The sequence below is a fragment of the Limulus polyphemus genome, unplaced genomic scaffold (assembly GCF_000517525.1).
Source record: "Limulus polyphemus unplaced genomic scaffold, Limulus_polyphemus-2.1.2 Scaffold1727, whole genome shotgun sequence".
NCBI lineage: Eukaryota > Metazoa > Arthropoda > Merostomata > Xiphosura > Limulidae > Limulus > Limulus polyphemus.
The window spans coordinates 110,498-133,367 of record NW_013667337.1 but is presented as its reverse complement, the minus strand read 5'-3'; the positions used below and the strand labels follow the sequence as shown (position 1 = coordinate 133,367).

Sequence of the window (22,870 nt, the reverse complement as noted above, 5' to 3'; positions counted from 1 at the left end):
ATAAAAATTCTTGTTACTATATTTATTTTTGTTATTTATTACTTGGCCAAAGATTCACTCATAATACTCTTGTTAAAACTTTGGTTTCAAATACTGACCCAATGCTGCTCCTTACTTAACTTTTACCTTACCATTGCTTCAACAAATAGTACCTGTTTATATGAAATTAGAACAAAAATTTTAATTTTAAAAACTATGTACTTTGAGAAGCAACTTTATGCTTTATCTGATATTATTTAGCTTGAAAGGAAGGACAGAGAGAGAGAAAAATTCAATTTTGGACTAATTTTAATGCTAACTTGAAAAAACTGTGTTGGGTCTAGGTTTTTTGCTATCATTATTGAAAAACTCATTATCACCAGTAATGTTTAACAAAAAAAAATATATCCTTCAATAAGATTAAATATATCTTCAAATCAAGATGTAAAAAAAATTCATAATAGGAATGATTAAGAACAAAATCCTTCCTCCCCAGTAAATGTACTTGGTACTATGAAACGGCTACCTAAAACACACAGTTGTGTGGTTATGAGCTGTATAACTCCAGTCAACATAAAAGCAGCAAAAAATCTACCAAGCTCACTATACGAAAAATATAAAGAAGTTTAAGTAGTTTGTTTGGAAATTCAGGTCATAATTTATTTACATGGTTTTTGTAGTACAAAAATCAATTGTTTTTATTTGTGTGATTTGAACAGCAGTTTTGGAATCACTTAATTTCCAATTTTTCTTTTTTGCTTCTTCAGTGATGCCTTTTTTTCCCTTAATTGGTGTAAAGTAGAATTATTATAATCCAATATTAAAGTAACTTATATTGATTGTGTTAATTAACTGTAATATGAAAATAAGTGATTAAATACACATCTCAACATAATTTATGTTTGTTTTCAATCTGATTAGAATTATTTGAATTCTGAATGGCATTTCACTTTACTAAATTCACTCATTTTAAAGTGGGTTTGTTTTTACTAGTTTGAGGTACAAATAAAAAAACTATGGACTGATTATACTGTTAAATTTTATAGCAAGATACTAAGTTATGAACTAAATTTAAAAGCTGAGGAAACGTTTTGCCTTACCTTTCATTATTTATCCATATTAGTAAAAGTTTCCAGTATATATATCATTTTGCAATTCTTTTTTTATGGCTAAAAAATTTTACTTAACTAGCTAATGATTAAAATCTATTGTTTCGTTAACAACATAACCACACTTAATAGAAGGTTTAGGCTGTGATGTCAAATGATGTTTCTTTATAAGTAGCTACAGCCTGTAGTAGAGATAGATGATTCATGAAGACAGGAAAATGAAAGTTACCAGAAATGTTGCGATTTAACCAACTGATCATAAGCTTTGGTAACCACAAAGAAAATTCATCAGAAATCACAACCCTACTTTTGAAGGTTCTTGATAGCAAAGAATTGTCTCTACATTATATAAATAGATAGATTTGCATATACAAATGGATACCCAAGTATTTCAGGTTTGGCCATCATGTCATTAACTGAACAATGCAAGTTTCTCACTATAAACTAATTCTGTTCAGTTTTGAGTAGTATGCTATACAAATGTTAGCTTCTTGCTAAAAATAAACTTCTGACTAGAGTCATACCTATGATAAACTGCAAACTGTGTTTTTATTATGAACAATCCTAACTCTGGAGCAAATATAGTTATAAATTTTCCACAATAAGTAGCTATGGTAAATACAGTTAACGTTTTGCTAATCTTGGGTAACTTAGTTTCATTGTTTTGGCCCACCAGTCCACAAGATGACTGAAAAAAAAATCTTATGTTTTAGAATATAACTACTGAAGTATATTGTTTTATAATGAAATTTAAAAGTACTTTATATAAGTTAATATTGTATTAAGTGGTCCATGAAAATTTGGGATTGGAACTAGCTGGTCCTCAATTGTAAAAAGGATGGGAACAACTGGTATAGACAATAATAATGGATAAATGTAGGAACAGCAATAAAACTGTCCAAGATAATTTGTTTAGGACATGAGATCTTATTACATACAAACCCGAGATATTTAAACATGACCACTTGCATACAAATTTAATAAAAAAAAATTAAATGGGACAAATTTACGTAACATCTATTTTACTCGAAGTAATGTATATGAAAACACAGTATCAAAATATAAACAACACACTTTCAGAATAAATTATTATTGTATGTAAATTTTACATTTGTTAAGAGAAAACCATTGGATAAAGTGTTTGTTCATGAGTATCTCTAGAAAACTACTACTAACACTGTTTGTAGATGTGTATATTTCTACAGCTTGGGTAATTGAACTATGTAGAAGTCAGTCTCTTTGTGCATACCATGGGTATTCAGCTCTGAAACCCTTAAGTACACCCAGAAAACATGCAGTAACACTGCACCAAAAAAAAGTTCCTGTAAAAAACCATGTTGCTGACTCAAATTTAGTCAATACAAGTATGAAATTGGAGATTTTAATATGAAAGCAAATTTTGGTGATACTGTTTAAATATAGTATATCTGAATTTGAGAAACAGAAAAATTCAAGCAACACCAAACAATTACTTTGAATCAATTTTGCATAGAATTGTTTTAAATAGTGATAACAATGGCTAAGTACTAATGACATAACTATTTTATCTGTGGGGAACAACCATAAAATATTTATAGAAGCCTTTACCCTTAGCAATATCATCTGGCTAAAACAGCAGTAAACTTAAATAGTTTAACTGTTTCAGGGTTATTTAGATAAGACAAAAACTGAAAGCAGTAAATTCTACAAAAACTTGTAGTTTAACAGGTTTCAAGATAAATCTATAATAGATGCAAATGAAAGCATTAAGTCCTATAAATACACAAAGTTTGGTTTCAAAGTTCTTTAGAGGAGGAAAATTATGAAATTGAAAGCAATAAGTTATAAAAAATGCTTGCAGTTTAACTATCTTCATGGTCTTGTTTCTTATAAACACAAGGACAATAAAAAATGGGCAAAACAGTAATAAAACTGGAGATTTCAATAATATTTACTTTCATATTTAAAAATTCAAAAGCATTTCTATTGCATGGTCATTAAATTTATAGAGCTCAAGGATAGTCCCATAAAAATACAGGGGAAGAAGTAAATCCATTAAATACTTGTGGTTTAACTGGATTCAAGGTCTCTTATAAATACTGGTTTTTAGATTAAGTTGAGAAAACACAGCTGGAACCCTTAAATGTTACAAATATTGTACTTTAACTAGTTTCAAGGATTTTTTTTTCTTCAAAATAGTGAAAGTAAAAAATGTGTAAATAAGTACTTAAATTTAGTTTCTGAATAATATTTCTTATTTTGACATTTCAAAATTCAAAACAAATATTTGCATATTTAAATTTATTTAGAAATAAATGCTAGTACTATAAAAAACAACTGGAATAAGTAAACACTTGTATTTTAATTGGTTTCAAGGTTAATCAAAAAAAGCTATACAACTGGAGGCAGCATATTATATAAAAACTTATAGGTTAAGTGGTTTCAAGGTTAATTCAAGCAGCTGAAAGCAGAAAATTAAAAAATACTTATAGTTTAGCTAGCTTCAAGTTGAACAAAAAACAGTGGAATTAAAAATGGGAAAAGCAGTAATAAATTTTTGGATTTTAATAATATTTTGAAAACATTCATTTACATATTCAAATATAAAAGGGGTTCATGAAATATATTTACTTTGGATTAACAAAAAAAAATATATATATATATATATAACCAGTAGTATTTTGCATGACTTTTTTTTATATACCAAACATTTACTTACAAAGTATCACCAGTGAACTAGCACTGGGCTAACACAGTTATGTAAAGTGGCTGCATAGTAAACTTCTTACTGAGAAATACAACAAAGAATTATAAGATTAAATTTTATTTTGAGATACGAAAATCTCTGTATAATATTTTTCCTGTTTACTGTTGGAAGTAGATGCATTTTCTCACATTATGTCTGGTATTACTCCACAACAATCTTCCAACCTTCTTCTCTGAAGAACATACCAAAATAGATGTCTAGGTATTTACAACCAGTATCCTGAACTGTCTTCCAATCATAAGTTATCTGTCCATCTCCACTTTCAATCATTACCCTGACTTTTTTGTTTGAATCCAAAGGTTCCACGTAAAAGTAAACAGATGATCCACGGCACAGTGGAAGCAACTCTGTCATCATTTTATAGCCGTTAACAAAAACAACGCCTAAAACAGATACCAAGAATGTAAAAAAATATCAGTTAAGAAAAAGAGATAATATATTCATAAACGTATACCTAATTTGTGTATTTGAGCATCATAACACAAATAGCAAAATGTTATCAATAATACGATTAAAAATGTAAACAGAAACCACCTTGTCAATGTTTCAGTCATGAAAACTTTTTCATTAAAAAACAACTCACAGTGAAGAAAATGAGTGTAAAAACAATACTGACCAAATATGTTCTTGGACAAAATCGAAAGAATACTGTAGTTAGGAGAAAACTAACTGATCAATAAAATTTTAAAAATATACATTAAAACTAGCCAAATCTATATGCAGAAAAATAACCAAATATAACAGAGTAACACTCTCCAAAAGAAAGTAACTTGGACAAAATATTTTACACAATATTACTTACCAATATCTGACACAGTAACATTCTTTCAGAGAAAATGAACAGAATGAAATACGCTTGAACAACAGGTTAACCCGACCAATATCTGACACAGTAACATTCTTTCAGAGAAAATGAACAGAATGAAATACGCTTGAACAACAGGTTAACCCGACCAATATCTGACACAGTAACATTCTTTCAGAGAAAATGACTAGAATGAAACATACTTGACTATCAGGTTAACCTGACTAACATCTAACAAAGTAACATTCTTTCAGAGAAAATGACTATAATGAAACATACTTGACTATTAGGTTAACCTGACTAACATCTAACAAATTAACATTCTTTCAGAGAAAATGACTATAATGAAACATACTTGACTATTAGGTTAATCTGACTAACATCTGACAAAGTAACATTCTTTCAAAGAAAATGACTATAATGAAACATACTTGACTATTAGGTTAACCTGACTAACATCTAACAAAGTAACATTCTTTCAGAGAAAATGACTATAATGAAACATGCTTGACTATTAGGTTAATCTGACTAACATCTGACAAAGTAATGCTTTTTCAAAGAAAATTATCAAGATGAAACACATTAGAAGAACAGGCTATCTGCCCAACATTCTTGCAGTTAAAGGAAATATTACCCAACCAAAACTAATGGAGAAAACTAACCAACCACTACAAAGCAACACTCTTCAATAGGAACTAACTTTGTAACTTAGTAACAAAAACAATTTTAAGGAAAGAAGCCTGGTCAAAAAGCTCCTCAAAAACATAGTTGCTTAGCCAAAATTTAATTTAAAAAAAATGTTGCTTGACCAACATGTTCCTGAAGAGCAATTTGACAACAACTACAAAATAACTTGAATAAGACTGCTTATCAAAGCATATCTAAAGTGACACACAAATATTATTCAGTAACACATTTTGAAGAAAAAAATTAATGTTAGAGAAAATTTGAAGATGATGATGATGACCAAAAACTTGTGATAAAAATTTAGCCATATTCTACTAAACAAAAGTTTGGTTAGTCAAAACGCTCTGGAGAAATGAGGAAATCCTTAATAGCCATGACACTTAAAATTCTTTTAGGCAGAATTAGAATAAATTAATCTGAGACTTTTTTTTTTTATTAGTTATATTTTCATGTGCCAGCGATACCAAGTGTGGTGCGCATGTATATCAGATTCAATTTTATTACTCATCAGGATCTCTGCCAGCCTACCCTCAAATTCTTTTAAGCAGGATTAGAGTACATTAACTTATGAGACATTAGACGTGGTCAAAATCATAAATCGAAAGGGTATGACCTTTTTAGTCAAAAATGTAATCAGATCTCAAATTGGTCAACAGATGACAGAGCTATGAGCTAAAATTTTGTACTTGAAAAACTCAGAGCCATTCAGATATTCATTCAAAATATCCCAAAGAGAAATGTCTAACCATCACATTTCTAAACAGAAAACTTATTTGGATAAAACACATTTGCTAGAAAGTAAATTGCATATAACAAACACAAAGAAAGAGTTACTTGGCCACAATACGCTTGGAAGAAAATGTTGCCTTGCTAAAACCCTATTATTAAGAAAGTTATACTTTACATAATATTTCTAAAAAAAAAATGTTAAACCAAAATGAAAGAAAAAGCTACATAAAGAATACCAACAATAACTTCTTAAAGAAACAAAATGCTTTTAACACAAATTTGACTAATAAGCTCCCAAATATAATAATCATCTATCCAAAATGCTCCTGAAAAAAAGAAGTTAGCTCTTCAAAAGCTCAAGATCAAACAACTTTGTTAAAGTTTCTTTAATATAACATTGATCAGATGACATTAGCAAAACTTACCTAACTGAGAACCTATCTAACTGAAAAGTAAGCTTGTATTTTATATTTGTGACAAAGCTACGAAGGCTACCTGCTACTGACTAGAGGGGAAAGCAACCAGTCAGCAGCACCCACCATCCATGCTAAGGGATTGATTCTCAGTCTTGAAATAAATCTGCTGCTAAAAGTGCAGAGAATATTTTGTGACATCACACAAGTTCACCTGCTCCCTAATCCAGAACTCTACCAATGGGCCAACCCATGCCCCAATTGAATAGAAAGTGATCTAACAAAAACAATGCTGATTACAATGTAGAAAAATATAAAATTGTTTCTGTTTAAAAATTTTTTTTTTAGCTGAAATAGAAGTGTTATATTAAAAATTACCAAGTATCTTAAATAAGCAATATATGCTTGTTTATTAGAATAACCTAAGAGAAAAGCATTGAGCTATAATTATGTTTACAAACTTCAGAATACAAATGTTTTAATCTTACTGCTTCAAAGGTTTCTTTAGAGTTTTTACTATCTACAAATACACTGTGCAAACCTGGTTTTTAAATTTTTTAACTGGTTTTATGTTTTCTTCTTTTTGAAGTTCTCATCAAATTTTCAAGTTCTTTGTGTCATTCAATTCTGAGCATAGTTATAATAAAATAATTCTTATACTTCTAATATACCTTACCGACTAAGGTAAACCATGAGTTCACAATAGTACAATTGAATTAACTTATGATGAACACATACTTTTTACTTATAATGTTTTCCACATTATTACATTAAAATTTCTGCCCCCTTTCTTACCTTGTAGGTTGATAAAAACAACACCCTGCTGAAGGAATGTGAACTTTGTACTTTGAGTATGAACACTTGCATCAATTAATGCTATACCTTCATCCAATTTTGGTGTCTTTCCAACGTCCAGAATTCGGAAGTGTAAGGAATGAGGGAGACTAGAAAATACAAGTAAAAATCCTATATGTAGATAATACCTAAATCAACAAAAATTAGAGTAATTTTTAAAAGACTGTGTCAATAGTATACATCAAATAAAAATTTTAAAGTTATCAAGTAAAAACAAAATGTGGTTTCTGTGCATCATCTCATCAATCAGACAACATAATAAACATGGGGTGTACAGCAACCTTTATCATAAACAGCCTTGATAAACAAGGAGTGTACAGTTTCACCTCATCAGTCAGACAATATAATAAACATGGGGTGTACAGCAACATTCATCATAAACAGCCTTGATAAACAAGGTGTGCAGTTTCATCTCGTCAGTCAGACAACATAATAAACATGGGGTGTACAGCAACATTTATCATAAACAGCCTTGATAAACAAGGAGTGTGCAGTTTCATCTCGTCAGTCAGACAACATAATAAACATGGGGTGTACAGCAACATTTATCATAAAGAGCCTTGATAAACAAGGAGTGTGCAGTTTCATCTCATCAGTCAGACAATATAATAAACATGGGGTGTACAGCAACATTTATCATAAACAGCCTTGTTAAACAAGGAGTGTGCAGTTTCATCTCATCAGTCAGACAATATAATAAACATGGGGTGTACAGCAACATTCCTCATAAACATCCTTGATAAACAAGGAGTGTGCAGTTTCACCTCATCAGTCAGAAGAATTAATAAACATGGGGTGTACAGCAACATTCCTCATAAACATCCTTGATAAACAAGGAGTGTGCAGTTTCACCTCATCAGTCAGAAGAAGTAATAAACATGGAGTAAGCATCAAAATGTGACATTGGTAGCATGAAATATCCAACATAATCTCAGCAGTCAGAAGAAATAATAAGTATAATGTATGCATCTGTGATTTACAAATATCACATATCTCACTCTCCTGTAGTTCATCTTTTATATCATACAAAATGTTTAAACTGTTCTAGGGATCTAATATGAAACATGCTAAAATTGGTTGAAGTCAAGTGCCAATTCAACCCTAGGTGTTACTTTCCACAGCAGGAATCATTCAAAGAAGCTACTTGCTGTTTCATTGAAAAGTTGTATTGTATCCTACATTATCTTGTGTATCTAGGATTCTTCTACAACTGTCACATGGAACAGATATGCTTCCAGATATGTGATCCAATTGTGTGATTGGTAAGCTACAAAGAGGATGTGGACTGAGGAAACAGTTTTGTCATTTTAAATCAGAATCATTTCTGTTTTGCTAGAGTTAAAGACATGCTATGGAAGTTTCATTTGCATGTTTCATAACAGTCATTCCACTGATAGTGTGACAACTTCTGTATAATCCAGCCCAATAACTTTCAGTTGATTTTCAGGTAAGGTTAATTTTCATGTTATCTTACCATATACAATCTATTTTGTTTATTTAAATACAGTTAATTTATTTATCTCGACTTCAACCACATCACAGTAGCTCTCCTGTAGCATAAACAGCTATTTTTCTTCCCCATTTCTTTAGTCATTAAAATTTATGTTTCTGTCCTTCTTTACATACAGTCTTGTCTCTTTCATTAACAGTGTTACTATAACAAATCACTACACCAGTCCTTCTACAGAAAAAGTCCATGAACTTTTGGTTGTTGTGTAGGGTAGGTAACTGTATGTTTGTTCTATCCTTGAAATATCACATAGAGGCATCAATCATTATGCAGACTTATGTGCAACATCATTTTATCAAATAGCAAAGTTGGTAGCATGAAATGTGTAAATTCATTTCATCATTCAACAAGTGTAAAAATATTAAATGCCATGCCATCAACCAACAAGTTAATAAAATGAAATGTGAAATATAAATCAACATGGTTGATAACATGGAATGTGCAACTTAATGTTATAAATCAGAATGCATCAAATGTACAACATCATCTCTTAAACCAACACTGATAACTTCAGTGCATACAAAATTAACTTATGAACTTGAAAGCTTAATAATTGTGTAATGTGTAACACCATCTGATTGTTTAGCAACTTTGTTAACTGTCAGGTGTGGAACATTATCTCATCAGTCAGCAAGGTTGATATGTGTAGTGGATGTGTATTATCACCTCAATAGCATGGAGAATACTTGGGGTTTCTGGACAATTATTTCATTGATCAGCAAGGTTGATATGTGTAGTGGATGTGTAACATCAACTCATTAGCCAGCATGTGGAGTACCTTGGGGTTTCTGAACAATGATTTCATTGGTCAGCAAGGATGATATATGTAGTGGGTGTGTAACATCAACTCATTAGCCAGCATGTGGAGTACCTTGGGGGTTTCTGAACAATTATTTCATTGATCAGCAAGGTTGATATGTGTAGTGGATGTGTATTATCACCTCAATAGCATGGAGAATACTTAGGGTTTCTGAACAATTATTTCATTGATCAGCAAGGTTGATATGTGTAGTGGGTGTGTAACATCAACTCATTAGCCAGCATGTGGAGTACCTTGGGGTTTCTGAACTATATTTCATTGGTCAGCAAGGATGATATGTGTAGTGGGTGTGTAACATCAACTCATTAGCCAGCATGTGGAGTACCTTGGGGGTTTCTGAACAATTATTTCATTGATCAGCAAGGTTGATATGCATAATTGGTGTGGAACATCAACTCATTAGGAAGTAGGGTAATACCTTGAGTTTCTGAACATATATTTCATTGGTCAGCAAGGATGATATGTGTAGTGGGTGTGTAACATCAACTCATTAGCCAGCATGTGGAGTACCTTGGGGTTTCTGAACATATATTTCATTGATCAGCAAGGTTGATATGCATAATTGGTGTGTAACATCAACTCATTATCCAGCATGGGGAGTACCTGGGATTTGTTAACAATTATCTCATTAGTTACCAAGGCTAAGTATTCATAGAGTATAATACCATTTCATTATCCACCAATAATTACCATTAAATGTTGAACATCACGTCATTGGCTGGATAATATATACGAGGTGTATATTATGTTCTCAGCTGAGTTAGCATGATTAATATCTACACAAGATGCTACATAATCTCTCTCAAGGACCATATAAACTTAAGAGGTGATTTTCTATTATTGCTTAATTACAAGACTGAAAAATAGAGCAATATCTGTAATACTTTCTGAAAGAAAAATGTACATTTTAAAGATTTCAAATATCATCAAAGTAAAAATGGAATAAAATAAAAACTTGATGCAAAAAGAAAAAAATTCACTGAAAAATAAAATGCATTTACTTACAGAATACAAAATAAAATAACTCATAAAAAGCAATTATTCACTACAAGAAATCTTGTAAGCTAAGATGATAAACTTTAATTACATGAGAACATTGAGAAAACTATATACATAAGCATCTACAGTTTATATAAATCCTCAATTATTTTATAAAGCAGATAATGAAAAAAAATTTTACAGCAAGTAACATATGTGACTTGACAGAGCCTTGTGATATCACCATGACAACTTGTGTATGACTTACAACACCAAATAATGAAAATGGCTTATTAATACATTTTGCATAAAATTTTCATAAACAAGATGAACAACTTAGTTTTCTACCGTCCTTAGTTAGGAAATCAATAATACTGTTTAATTTCAATATGTTGTATAATTCTTGTTCGTAGACATGTTTATGTCTTTCAAATCATATTAACAGGTACTTAGGAGTTGCTTAAAAGTCGCAATTTTTGTATTCTTCGGATATAAGAAAACATATCTATCATAATCTTTTGGAGATTAAAATCATGGTAACATTGAACACATTGTTTCACCATATTAGCTTGACACTATCAATACTTACTCATTTTAAATCAATCCTATTTTAACATTTCTTAGAAAGTATGTCCTTGAAGACCAATAGATGATCTAAAAGTCAATGTTCCAATGAACCTGAACATTTTAATATATATAATACTATATTCTGAAACATATGTAGTTTACATTGAATTAAAAATTTGAAATTTAGAGATATTTATGACTAGCTAAGTAATATTTAAATGTACTCATTAAGTATATTAATAATGAAATATAGAAAGAGAATTGTAGCTTTTAAAAATAGGAAATTAATTTACCTGAGCAAAGGTGTTTTGGAACAAAGCACACTATGAGAGTCGGAATATAATTTTGTGGCAATCTTCCTCTCATTTGTTAACATATAATCAATGTTTGAATGATCCCACTCTGAAAAACAAAAACATGCAATTAATCTATCAAAACATAAAATCTTGACTTTACATTTATTAAATATATCACGCCAGTGGATAAAACTATAAGTACTCTCAATTAAGTTTAATGAAGTTATATATATTTAATGGTAAATTACATTCAGGTTGAAGATTGGAAGTACTTAATGTTTATTAGATCCATCTTAAAAACAAATGCCATAGTAATTTGAAAATAAATGCTTTGAAATTGAAGTAAAAATTGCAGTTTTTTACTAATTAGATGTAAATAAAAAGTGAAAACTGAATGTAACTGTATACAAGTTTTGTTATCACTGTTAACAATTTAAAATATGTTATCTGTCTAGTTTGAAAAAAAGGTATAAAAAATGTAACAGCTCTTCACAGACAGTTCACACAATATTGTAATACTAACAACAGATAAATTATAAGCAATATACAATTCTTATTTATATTATTAACAAGAGTAAGAGCAACTTGTAATAGGCACTTTACTTTTGTTTATTAATTATAACTAATAAATTTAAATATATTTTTTACCTTAACATGTGCAATTTTTCCAAAAGTAATATATCATGATAATAAAAAGATAATTCAGAAAATAATAAAACTTGAAGGTGGGAATGTATCTAAACTTTTATGCATATAATTTGGCATTTTACTATTTGCCTAGGAACTGATGGAGATAGGTGTAGAAGTACCAAAAAATGTGTCAGTAAAGGTTACTTGACTAGACAAGTCAATCCACAGAAGTTCATTTTAGTATCAATATAAAGAACTTTTTTTGAGGGAAAACCTTTTATAATCATTATGTAATTCTAGCCTAGCCAAGATACAAATGATCACCATACTTGTTAACCTTTCCATACTTCATGCAAACTTCCCTTTTTTTTCTGGTATGTATTAAACTGTAGCATATGCTTATCAACTGATGTATCAGGGTGAGACTAAAGTTGGGTGATTAGTGGAATTTGCTAATTGATTAAATGATGAACTCATGAACCAATTATATTCAACTAATTGATTACTACATCATCAAAGGAAAAAAAAACTAAAAACTTGTCACACTAACTATCGGAGTTCAATACCTGTAATGGGGAGAGCACAGGTAACCCCCATTATGTAGCTTTTCACTTAATAACAAACAAACATAGCAGTAATTTTTTGATTATTTGGATAACTGGAAATCCTAATTTCTATTTTTCAATTAGTTGATTGTTTCCATGAGTTGTGACATTGATTGACTAAGCTAAACAAACTTGAATTAATTGAAAATAATAATGATAAATCATAATAGCATTATTTTGATTGCTGGATAGTTCAAATAATTGAAAGCAGTAATAATCAGAAACACTAATTTCGAATAGTTCATTATTTTCCTGACAACAAGTGAATTAATTGTAATTTTGATTACTTGATATTAATATTTATATTTTTGTGAAATTAATAAATTTAATCATAATTTTGATTAATCAATTATTTTACGTGACATCAATCGATGTGGTCACTGCTCAAAGCTAATTGACTATATTAATTAATCACCCATTTCTATATGTGATTACAGCTCTGTTAAGTATTGTTAATTAAAAATAGGAGAAAATAAGAGCCTTTCTTATATTGAAAGCCTGAGCTTGACTAATATGGTAGTGATTAAACTTACTCCTGCAAATACATTATATCTGTCAAATTGACCTTTAACAATAAATCATTCACACCATACTAAAAAAATGTGATTTTTCTTGTATTTTGTTTAATACTACTACCACAATGTCATCACTAAAGTGTACTTTAATTTTAGTTTTTGCCTTTTACTACAACTATTTGACAAATATATGTATGCAGCCTTCTCTGCAGTTCATAAAACAAACATTAACTGATGTAGAAAATGATCCAATAAACACATCTCTTGTGTTGTATATGTTCATCAATCACTATACTCAAACAGGTGTAGAATATGGTCAAATAACTGAAAACTCACATAAACGTTATCAGACAGAGCACGCTGATAACTTACCATATGGAGGTAATGTGGTGGTACTGGTATAAATGAGAGACCAGGGTCCAAAATTGGAGTCATTTTTAGGTCGTCTTGATACCCTAAATGAATAGGGAACATCACACTCAACATCTCTAATAATGTAATGTGTATCATTTCCTTTGTACACATCATAAAAATTGCTTACAACTTCTGGGTTGTTCCTAGCATCGCCACGACAACACTGAAGATGATACTTGTGTGGTTCTTGGTTATTTTCATCATCAATCTGAAAGCAAAACAAAATAATATCTTTTAGATCCAATATTCACAGAAATATCACACTGTAGACTCTAGGTGTTTTACCTTCACATTCATTTTAATTAGTCCTTTATGGAATTAATTTTAATTAGTCCATTATGGACTTGAAATCAAAGGTACATACAGCGATTTAAATCTATCTTTTGTCTGCCACTTGTTGCTGCCCAGAGAGCTTTTTGATCAGTACAATAACTTGTCAGCTAACTTGGCTGGACATTGATGGCACTTAAACAGTTTTTAATGATATACGTGTAATGAAGATCTGGGGGGAAAAAATACCAGTTTCTTCAAAATTGTTTAAAAAAATCTAAATTCTGATTTCATAGGCCAAAATTATTTAGCAGTCTTAATTGCAGATGAGGTTAGGTGTTGGTCTATCTAGATGAAATATATACTGGTTTTTCACTTTCATATATGCAAATACAACAACAGAAACAACTTATTTATGATTGCCAACATTGGTGTCAATAGAAATTACTGTTAAAGCCAACATAATCACATTGTAGTGGGTAATAAAGATTATGAACATTTTGATCATGTCAACACTTAAATACAAAATTTCACAGCAGTAAACAAACTGTAGTAGGGAATAAGGCTTCTTATCTTAGATGTAGACTAGAAATAATGTATTTTTTCAAGTGTAGGTACAATATAACAAGGGTGATATTTTCTGATAGAGATGCTAGAACAATCTTTGTATTTACGCAAATGCTTGAAGTTTTACCAATCTCCTGAATTCACATTATTTTTAATCATTTATGTTAGATAACAAATAAAGATATTTTAATTACTTTTGTGTAAGACAAAATAGAACACAAATAAATAAAAGAACTAGAATCCAGGATTTGAGCCACTAAAATTCCAAAATCCTGGGATTCAAAAAACAAAAACTTTGGGATTGCAATCCCAAATCCTGGTGTATAATGTTTAGGAATATAATTATTGTAAGGTCAAGGTTTTTCACAGAGATTTTATATGTACCTTGGTTAAGTTATGAAGAAGCTCGGTGACTAATTTTGCATTTCTATACAGGCAGACTAAAATGTTTTCTAAAACGTAGTGAGAAAAAATAATACAGAAAAAACACTTTAAAAAAAATATTTTCTTTAAAATAGAGATATTTAAGTCAGAGGAATGAGAAAATGTGCAAATTCAAAATCAAATCATAACTAGGACGAGGAAGTTTGAGATATATGTTTTTAAACTTTTTATGTGTTATAATTAATTTGAATCCATCCACAGTTTTATGCATTAAATCGTGTATCTACTACCTATTCAGCCAAGGTGCATACATTTTTATTAATTCCTCTCAAATTGTGTACTTTTTAAAAGTACATAGTTTTATTAAAGCATACCGTAAATACCCGCATATAGTGTGCACTTTTTTTTTCTAAACTTTTTGGGCTCAAATATGAAGTGCACACTATATGAGAGAACAGTATCTTTCAGGTGAAATTTTCATTCTGGATGTTGCCTCAACTCATTTTATATTCTGATATAATCAGTGTTTGTCACTGATTGAATTTTGGTACAAATAGGCCTACTATTATTAAGGTAAGTCAGATAATATTTAATTACGTGTCTAAGTAAGAACAAATTGTACTTAAATTATGCAATAAAATAACTTAATACTTCTTTAATTAGGTGACATAACAGTAAAATAGTTAATTATTAGTAGAGCCTTTTCAACTGCACTTGCACTGCTAATGAAGTGAATAATATCTTTCCATACAAGAAAAAATAACATCCACAAAGAAGAAAATATTTGGTTTAAAATATTATTTGCTGTTTGCACTGGGCTGTAAGATTATTTTACTATCCTCTACTACAATACATTCCCAGTAACATGAAAAATAAATACTTACCAGTGAAAATGCACAGTTTATATGCTGGTATTTTCTAATAATGACCAGTTAAAATATAAAATTTGGCAAAACTTTTTCAATTTTTGGGAGCTGTTTGCACTGGGTTGTAGGATGATTTTACTATCCTCTACTACAATACATTCACAGTAACATTCAATCATAGTCACTCTCCTATATTGTATGTACAGGGAATGGTTTAAAAACACGTAAACACAACTTACATGTGATCATAAGTTCAGCCTTTGTTCATTAAGTAATACAGTTAATTATTTGGTAGTGGTATTCACTCACACACACACGTACAATTATTAATCAACATAACAATACACCACTCACTATACGAAGGCTGATCAGTTGTTAGAATTGGTATGTAACACTATACATTGGTTTATTGATTTTTCCTAGTATGTGAGGCAAAACATTAATGTGCACTGTACACGGAGTCCCACTATATGTGGATATTTATAGTAATCGATGACATATTAGGATTCATTGTTAACTCTAAATGGGAATACATTTTTACATAACTGAAATTTGAAATATTTTATGTTTTACTACTTTTCCACATATAATAGTTTTATCAAATGCTTTTATTATGCTTCTTATGTTCAGAAAAGTAAATCAGTTGCATCATTAAAAAAATAAAACTATTCTATATATACTAACTACCTTTCAAAAGTTTGGAAATACATACGTTTTTGTAGACAACATAAAAGTACACACTTATAATCAAATCTGTTGATTACAGAGCAATAACTAAATCATTTAATGGAATGCATACAATTACAATCATAACTTAATCATTTTCACTTAAATATTAAATTCATCAAAGTGAGCAAGATGTACATTAATATCTATCTTACACAAAACAAAGGGAATATCCTAGAAACTCCGTACAGCTTAGCAGTAAGGTGTAGAGATCATAATTTGATGCTAAATTGTATAAACAAATTAAAGGACATTTACAGAATTACAAGTACAATGAGTAAAGAAAATAACCCCAGTATTCTATAAAGACATGCTATACCCTCGACTGTTAGACTTATTAGCCAAGGTTTTTTTTTTCCAACAGGACAATGATTGGAAACATAAATTTAAATTATGCCAAGGCTACATTGAAGGCTAGAAACAAGGTAGAGCTTCATAACATGGTTTGGTAATTGCAATCATCAGAATTATTACCTACTGAACATGTATGAAATAAAATCAACAAACATGCAAAAACCTATATCACACATGATGTAACACAACTATGGCAATGTATTCATAGAGACTACAATGCCCTAACACCAGAATATTTTGGTAAACTGACCAACATAGGGCAATGAAAAAATAAGCTACTTTAATTAATGTAATAATTAAGTGAAAATAAATAGATTATGAATGCAGGATATCATAGTAATTAAGAAAAAAATATATAATTGTACTTGTACAGGAATTCATCACAAGTGTTTTTATTTTATTTGCAAAAAGATGTCTACTTCCTTTGAACAGTAGTACATACAGTCTTCCCTCTTTGTAGAGCTGGGAGATTAGAGGAATTTCCTAATCAATTAATCATTGGGTTAATTAATCAGTTACATTTAACCAATTGATTATTCTCATAAGAGATGGTTAAGAAAAACAATAAACAACAAATAACACTAAACATCAGGCTTTGCAACTTGGAGTGAGCAGAGAACAAAGAGTGATTTTTGTAGATTCGTGCTTAACATCAAATAAACATAATGGCAATATTCTGATTACTTGGACAGTTGGAATAATTGAAAATATTAATAATTGGAAAGCCTAATTTTGATTAGTTGATTATTTTTGTGAGTTGGGACATTAAACTTAACAAACTTGAATTAGTTGAAAATAATAATGGCAATACTTCAATTACTAGATAGTTGAAATAATCAAAAACAGCAATAAAAGGAAATGCTAATTGATAAGTTTTGTGACATTAATTGATTTAATCATAATTCCAATTACTCAATAGTCAAAATAATCAGAACCTAATAAACAGAAACACCAGTTAATTATTTTCATGACATTAATTGATTTAATCATAATTTTCATTAATCGATTATTTTATGACATTAACCATGTAATCGATGCTCATAGAGTACATCAATAAATCAAGATAATCACCCAAAGATGTTTTTTTTTGGTAACAAACTACAAAAGCATTTATTAATTAATGAAGACAATTCATTTAAACATACAGAGCAACTTGGATTATCATATTTAGAATTCACCTCATTCCAATGGACAACAAGAGCCCCTGGTTTTTCCTCCACATTAGTGATTTCAATAGCATTTTGCACTAAGATGACTCCATCAGACAGAATAGCTTGCATGAGGTCTTTATATAAATTAGAGTTGAAATCCACAGAAAAGTGGGGTACTTCTGATGGGGCAGGAACTTCAGGAAGGCTGAAAGTGAACAAGTACTAGCTAAACTACATCAAAGGCCTTAAGCTTATACAAGCAAATGTTATTTACACCTGATGTAAAGTAAACCATGCACAACAATGTTTAATTTTCAAAGCTTAATTATATAAGATGAACAAATGCAAAAGTTTATCTATGTTCCTTTTCAGCTAAGTATCTTCAGTTTAGCTTGAGATAAAGGTCTCATAAGCAGACCATAAATGTACATTTTCTGTAACATTATTTTTCACAGCAATCCTATTAACTAATTCTTATTACTCATAACAATCAATGTGCATGTTTCATTCAGTACAAACTCTGAAAAGTATTTTTTCACAAGGAACTAAACACTGAGCATTATAACAATTCCTTAGTGTAACACAAGACAAAGCAATGATTTGTTAACATTGACAGCCTAAGTGAGAAATGTTCTTTAGTTTTATAAACAAACCATGCTAGCATTAAATGTTACACATTCCTGATATCAAACTAATGAGAACGAAGAATTGTGTATTTGTTATTATATACAATCCTATTCCATAAATATTACATAATACCAAATATCAGTTTTGGAAATATATTCTAGTCATATTAGGATTCACGCATGGTTAGAGGTGATTTACTCTTTTTTAAACTTGTTAAAAATATGTAATTTCATTCATTTATAAGAAGAAAATGTAGAAGACCAGCCTGAAAACAATGATTGAGCATTTAATTTGGTTGTTTTCACTTTCAGTGATTAAAAAAAGATTTTAATTTACTTCAATTATTTTGATAGCTAGCCATCCATACTAAAATGTAAATTATTAAGAAAAATTGATACTACCCCATACATAGCAAAGTTGAAAAAAATGTACAATACTTCCTCTCAAAACCACAATACTTGTGTGTATATGTATATTAAAACAGGCTAGTTTTAATTTAACTGAACTAAATAACTTACCTGTCAAAGAGTTTACAAGTCACCTGCAATCGTGCATGAATAATCCTATGCAGGTGTTATACGTTTACAAGGCTAAATATCAAGCAATTAAGTAAAATAAAAATAATATTTGGAAAAGCGATAGTTATAGTTTACACTGTTTTTGAATTTCTTCAGCATGTAAAGTTAATATTTAGATAAAATTAATCAGCAAAGTAATAGAATATAGTCAAATGTGCAATCAGTTGGAGATTTGTAGATACACTTGAAATATATATATTTTGTGACCAAACAAATTCAAACATGAAATAAATGCATCTAAATGGTGTATGATCATGTTAAAACATAAACTTGAAAAATATAAATCAAAAGATTTTTGTAGAAGATTATATGAGCAACTAAATTCTTATTTGACAATGTGTATCATCAAAACAAAAATTATGGCTGCAAAAAGGCAAAATGTTTTAAGTATAACAGCAGCAGCTAAGAAGTACATTTTTTATGTGGAAATGTTAAAGTCTGTACAGTTAAAAACACATGTTTACAAATTCTCAGAACCCCCTAAAAATATTTTATATGTTTAACAAGCTTACAAGGTAACAAAGTATAGTATAATTAGCATATGATATTTTAAAAATTATATTAGAAATAAATAAAACATGTTTCCATATAACAATGTGTTTTGGTTTGGTTTTCCATGTAGTATGCATATTATAGCACTAAATGTCAAGTAGAACATAACCTATTCCACAGATACGATGTTCTTTTGTATGCACCAAAATCTACACTTCTGCAATACACAGAACCAATAGAAATAAGATCTGCAAACTTCAACACTAAGTTAAGAGATTGACATTTTAAAACATGTATTTAATCCAATTAAAAGAGAAATCAAGCACTACAATTAGTGGTCAGCAATTATTACTTTGGAAATTTGATTTGATGTTTGTAAATGATCCTGATTATTCTAATTAGATTTTGAGAAGAAATGTAACATGAAAACAAGACAATGTTACAACTTCCCCAATTAAAGTTTTGGAAACTAATAATAATTGAATATAACTACAAGCAAGTCAATATAAAATAACCAGTTATGTCCCACTTGAGTGCAAAATTATTGAACACTGGTAATCTAACTTTTTGGCATGTTTATTCTTAGTAAAGCAAGTTCTGGAGGAATAGTAATTCTCACATAGTTCCTGGTGTTAGACTCTCTTTCCAAGATTTGTTTTTAATGATAAATAAGAAAAAATGGTAATCTGTTACTTTATCTAGTCGATGTCTTCAAATAAGCATTATAAATACACAATGATCTGAGTGCTTTCACTTATATATGTGTCTGTAGAGTAAGTATTTAAATTATCACATACTTCAGACTACTGACTGATGGTTTACTTCTTTAATAACTAGAATTGGATGTTTTGCTGTGCTTTTTAAAAAAACTGTCACATTGCTTCTAACAAACAACAGTTATCACACCACTTAAGATGCATTCTGGGAATTGTATTTTGAAGTGGACAGCATGCTTATGTGTTTACATTGCCTTAAGACTCACATAGAGTCATAGTATCACAGTGGCCTGATGTGCAAAACACTCACAATTCTTACTCAATCAAATCAATTACCCCCCCCCCCCACTGATACTGTTTGGAATAAATATAATCAAAAACAAAAATACCATACAAAAGTTCACAGACACATATTTATTTACCATTTAATTTTTAGTGCACAGTTAATAATTTTGAAAAAAAATTGAATGTTCCTTTTTTTATGCATACCCTGTAGGTGTAGGATAAGATAATGATTGAAACAGTGACTGAGGGTTTCTCTACAAGTGAATGCACAAATGATGCTCAAAATGCAGATACTAAGTAATCATATAAATTTGAGTCCTCCCTTTAGCTATAAAACTATGTAAAATCTATGTAAAAATATATATATACTACAAAAATTCATATTTTAGGGTGTTCCAGAAATAACTTTCCTGTTATGAACTTCAATAAAACAATTATTATTAAAGCATAAATAACTGAAACTTTTTATATATACCAATCTGACTATTATTTAAAAGAAAAACCTGTCAATTTCTTGACATAAATACAGAGGTTCTCCGAGAACATAAAATTATTTTGGTATTATTTTATATCCTTAGAATTGATTTTAGTGAAACACAACTCTATTCTAGGACTTCTGTATATCATATTATTATACTTATTTTCCATGTGATATAAGTTATGTATCTGAACCATACTTTAAATAATAAATTAAAATAAATAAATTAATGTAAATTTGCAAATAATACAAAAGACAAAAGTAAAAACTTATATCATACTGTATTATATAACAAATTTTAGAACTACACATATTTTAATCAATAATATAAATATGCTATTTTCTTATCAACTACATTTGTAGAGGCCTTTTTTTGTTGTTGATTGAAAGTAAGATCCCTTCTAAAAAAAACCTGGTTGAATGCATGACTTGGGGTAAAATTGTTTTAATATAAAAAAATTAAAGCACATTTATATTCATTATTTTTTACTCCCCGAGAGAAAATAATGACTGCCATATAACTTGATCATTTAACCATGTCAGAATTTACTGTACATGTACTAATAACAGTTTAACAATATGTAATACTGTTAAATTGTTAACCTAATAAGACAAACAAGACACCTGTTTAATTAGAACTAACTTAGTTCTAGCTAGATAGGAAATCCTGAAAAAACAAACAAAAGTCTAGCTGTTAACACATGCCTCTTTAACATGGCCTAGCACAAAAAGCTATTTGATTTGTCAATTTCTCAGAATATGTGATTGTACAGTTTCTTCAAGCCTGTACTATAAAATGTAAATGTATTAATCATTTTAATTAGTTTTTAAGTTTTTGTCTATATCAACAATCTTTCTGCTTAAAAGCTTATGATGCTTTATATTCAAAGTTATTAATTATTTTTCCAAATTTTTAAAGTCAATGATAGAGTTACAAAAAAAAATCCATAATGTTTGTATATAAAGATTATCTGATATCGCCATGTTTTTAATATTCCTTACAAATCTTCAATTTGCATCTTGTGAATAATTTCAATCTCTTCAAAGGGATCATATAATATAATCATAAGTCTTCTTACCAAATAATAAACATACTTCTTTTAGGACTGAATTTGTTTTCACTTAATTATATCTTATCTATCACATACTATGACAAATATTTTTACAGTTTATTAACTCTAAAGACAATTATGTTTAATGATGAATTTGGCTATAGTATGCCATTACTAAATAAACAGATATTCCAAATTTCTGTAACAATGCTTAACTCTTTTCTTTAACAACAAGGATTTATTTTTAGGGAAGAATTAGTTTATATAGTGATCAATATCCCAGTTTTCTTTTTTCAAACTTATTATAGTGATAAAAGTTTTTCAAAGGTCACATACATGAGTAACATCCAAAAGAACCTGAGAATACTCAGCATTTTTTCAGATTTATAATCAGTGTCTTGAAGTAATGTTTACTTTCAATGCAAAAATTCAGTTATTTCAGTACATTGGTCTTATGAAAGTGTGTTGAAAGAAACACATGGAACAGTATCAATCATATTTTCAGCATACTAATTAAAGGTTTAGTATTACACTGTATATATATATATATATATATATATATATATATACACAACTAAGTTAAGGTTAAAACGTAACTACTCTGTACTGTGTCACTAGAGTAGGAGGTAATTAAGTTTAAATTAACTTAACTTTAAAAACCTAAAA

The 22,870-nt window shown here is 29.3% G+C and overlaps 1 protein-coding gene across 1 annotated transcript in view; it reads right to left on the bottom strand.

Moving 5' to 3' along the window:
* Positions 1 to 34: 34 nt before the first annotated feature.
* LOC106464724 (cytokine receptor-like factor 3) overlaps positions 35 to 22,870 on the bottom strand; it is a 36,278-nt gene continuing 13,442 nt past the window's right edge. The window contains exons 5-9 of the mRNA XM_013924877.2: positions 18,004 to 18,181; positions 13,617 to 13,866; positions 11,492 to 11,600; positions 7,264 to 7,412; positions 35 to 4,217 (exon numbers count right to left, since the gene is read on the bottom strand). Of these exons, the coding sequence (XP_013780331.1) occupies positions 3,976 to 4,217; positions 7,264 to 7,412; positions 11,492 to 11,600; positions 13,617 to 13,866; positions 18,004 to 18,181 (928 nt within the window). The 3' untranslated portion in view covers positions 35 to 3,975. The remainder of the gene's footprint in view (positions 4,218 to 7,263; positions 7,413 to 11,491; positions 11,601 to 13,616; positions 13,867 to 18,003; positions 18,182 to 22,870) is intronic.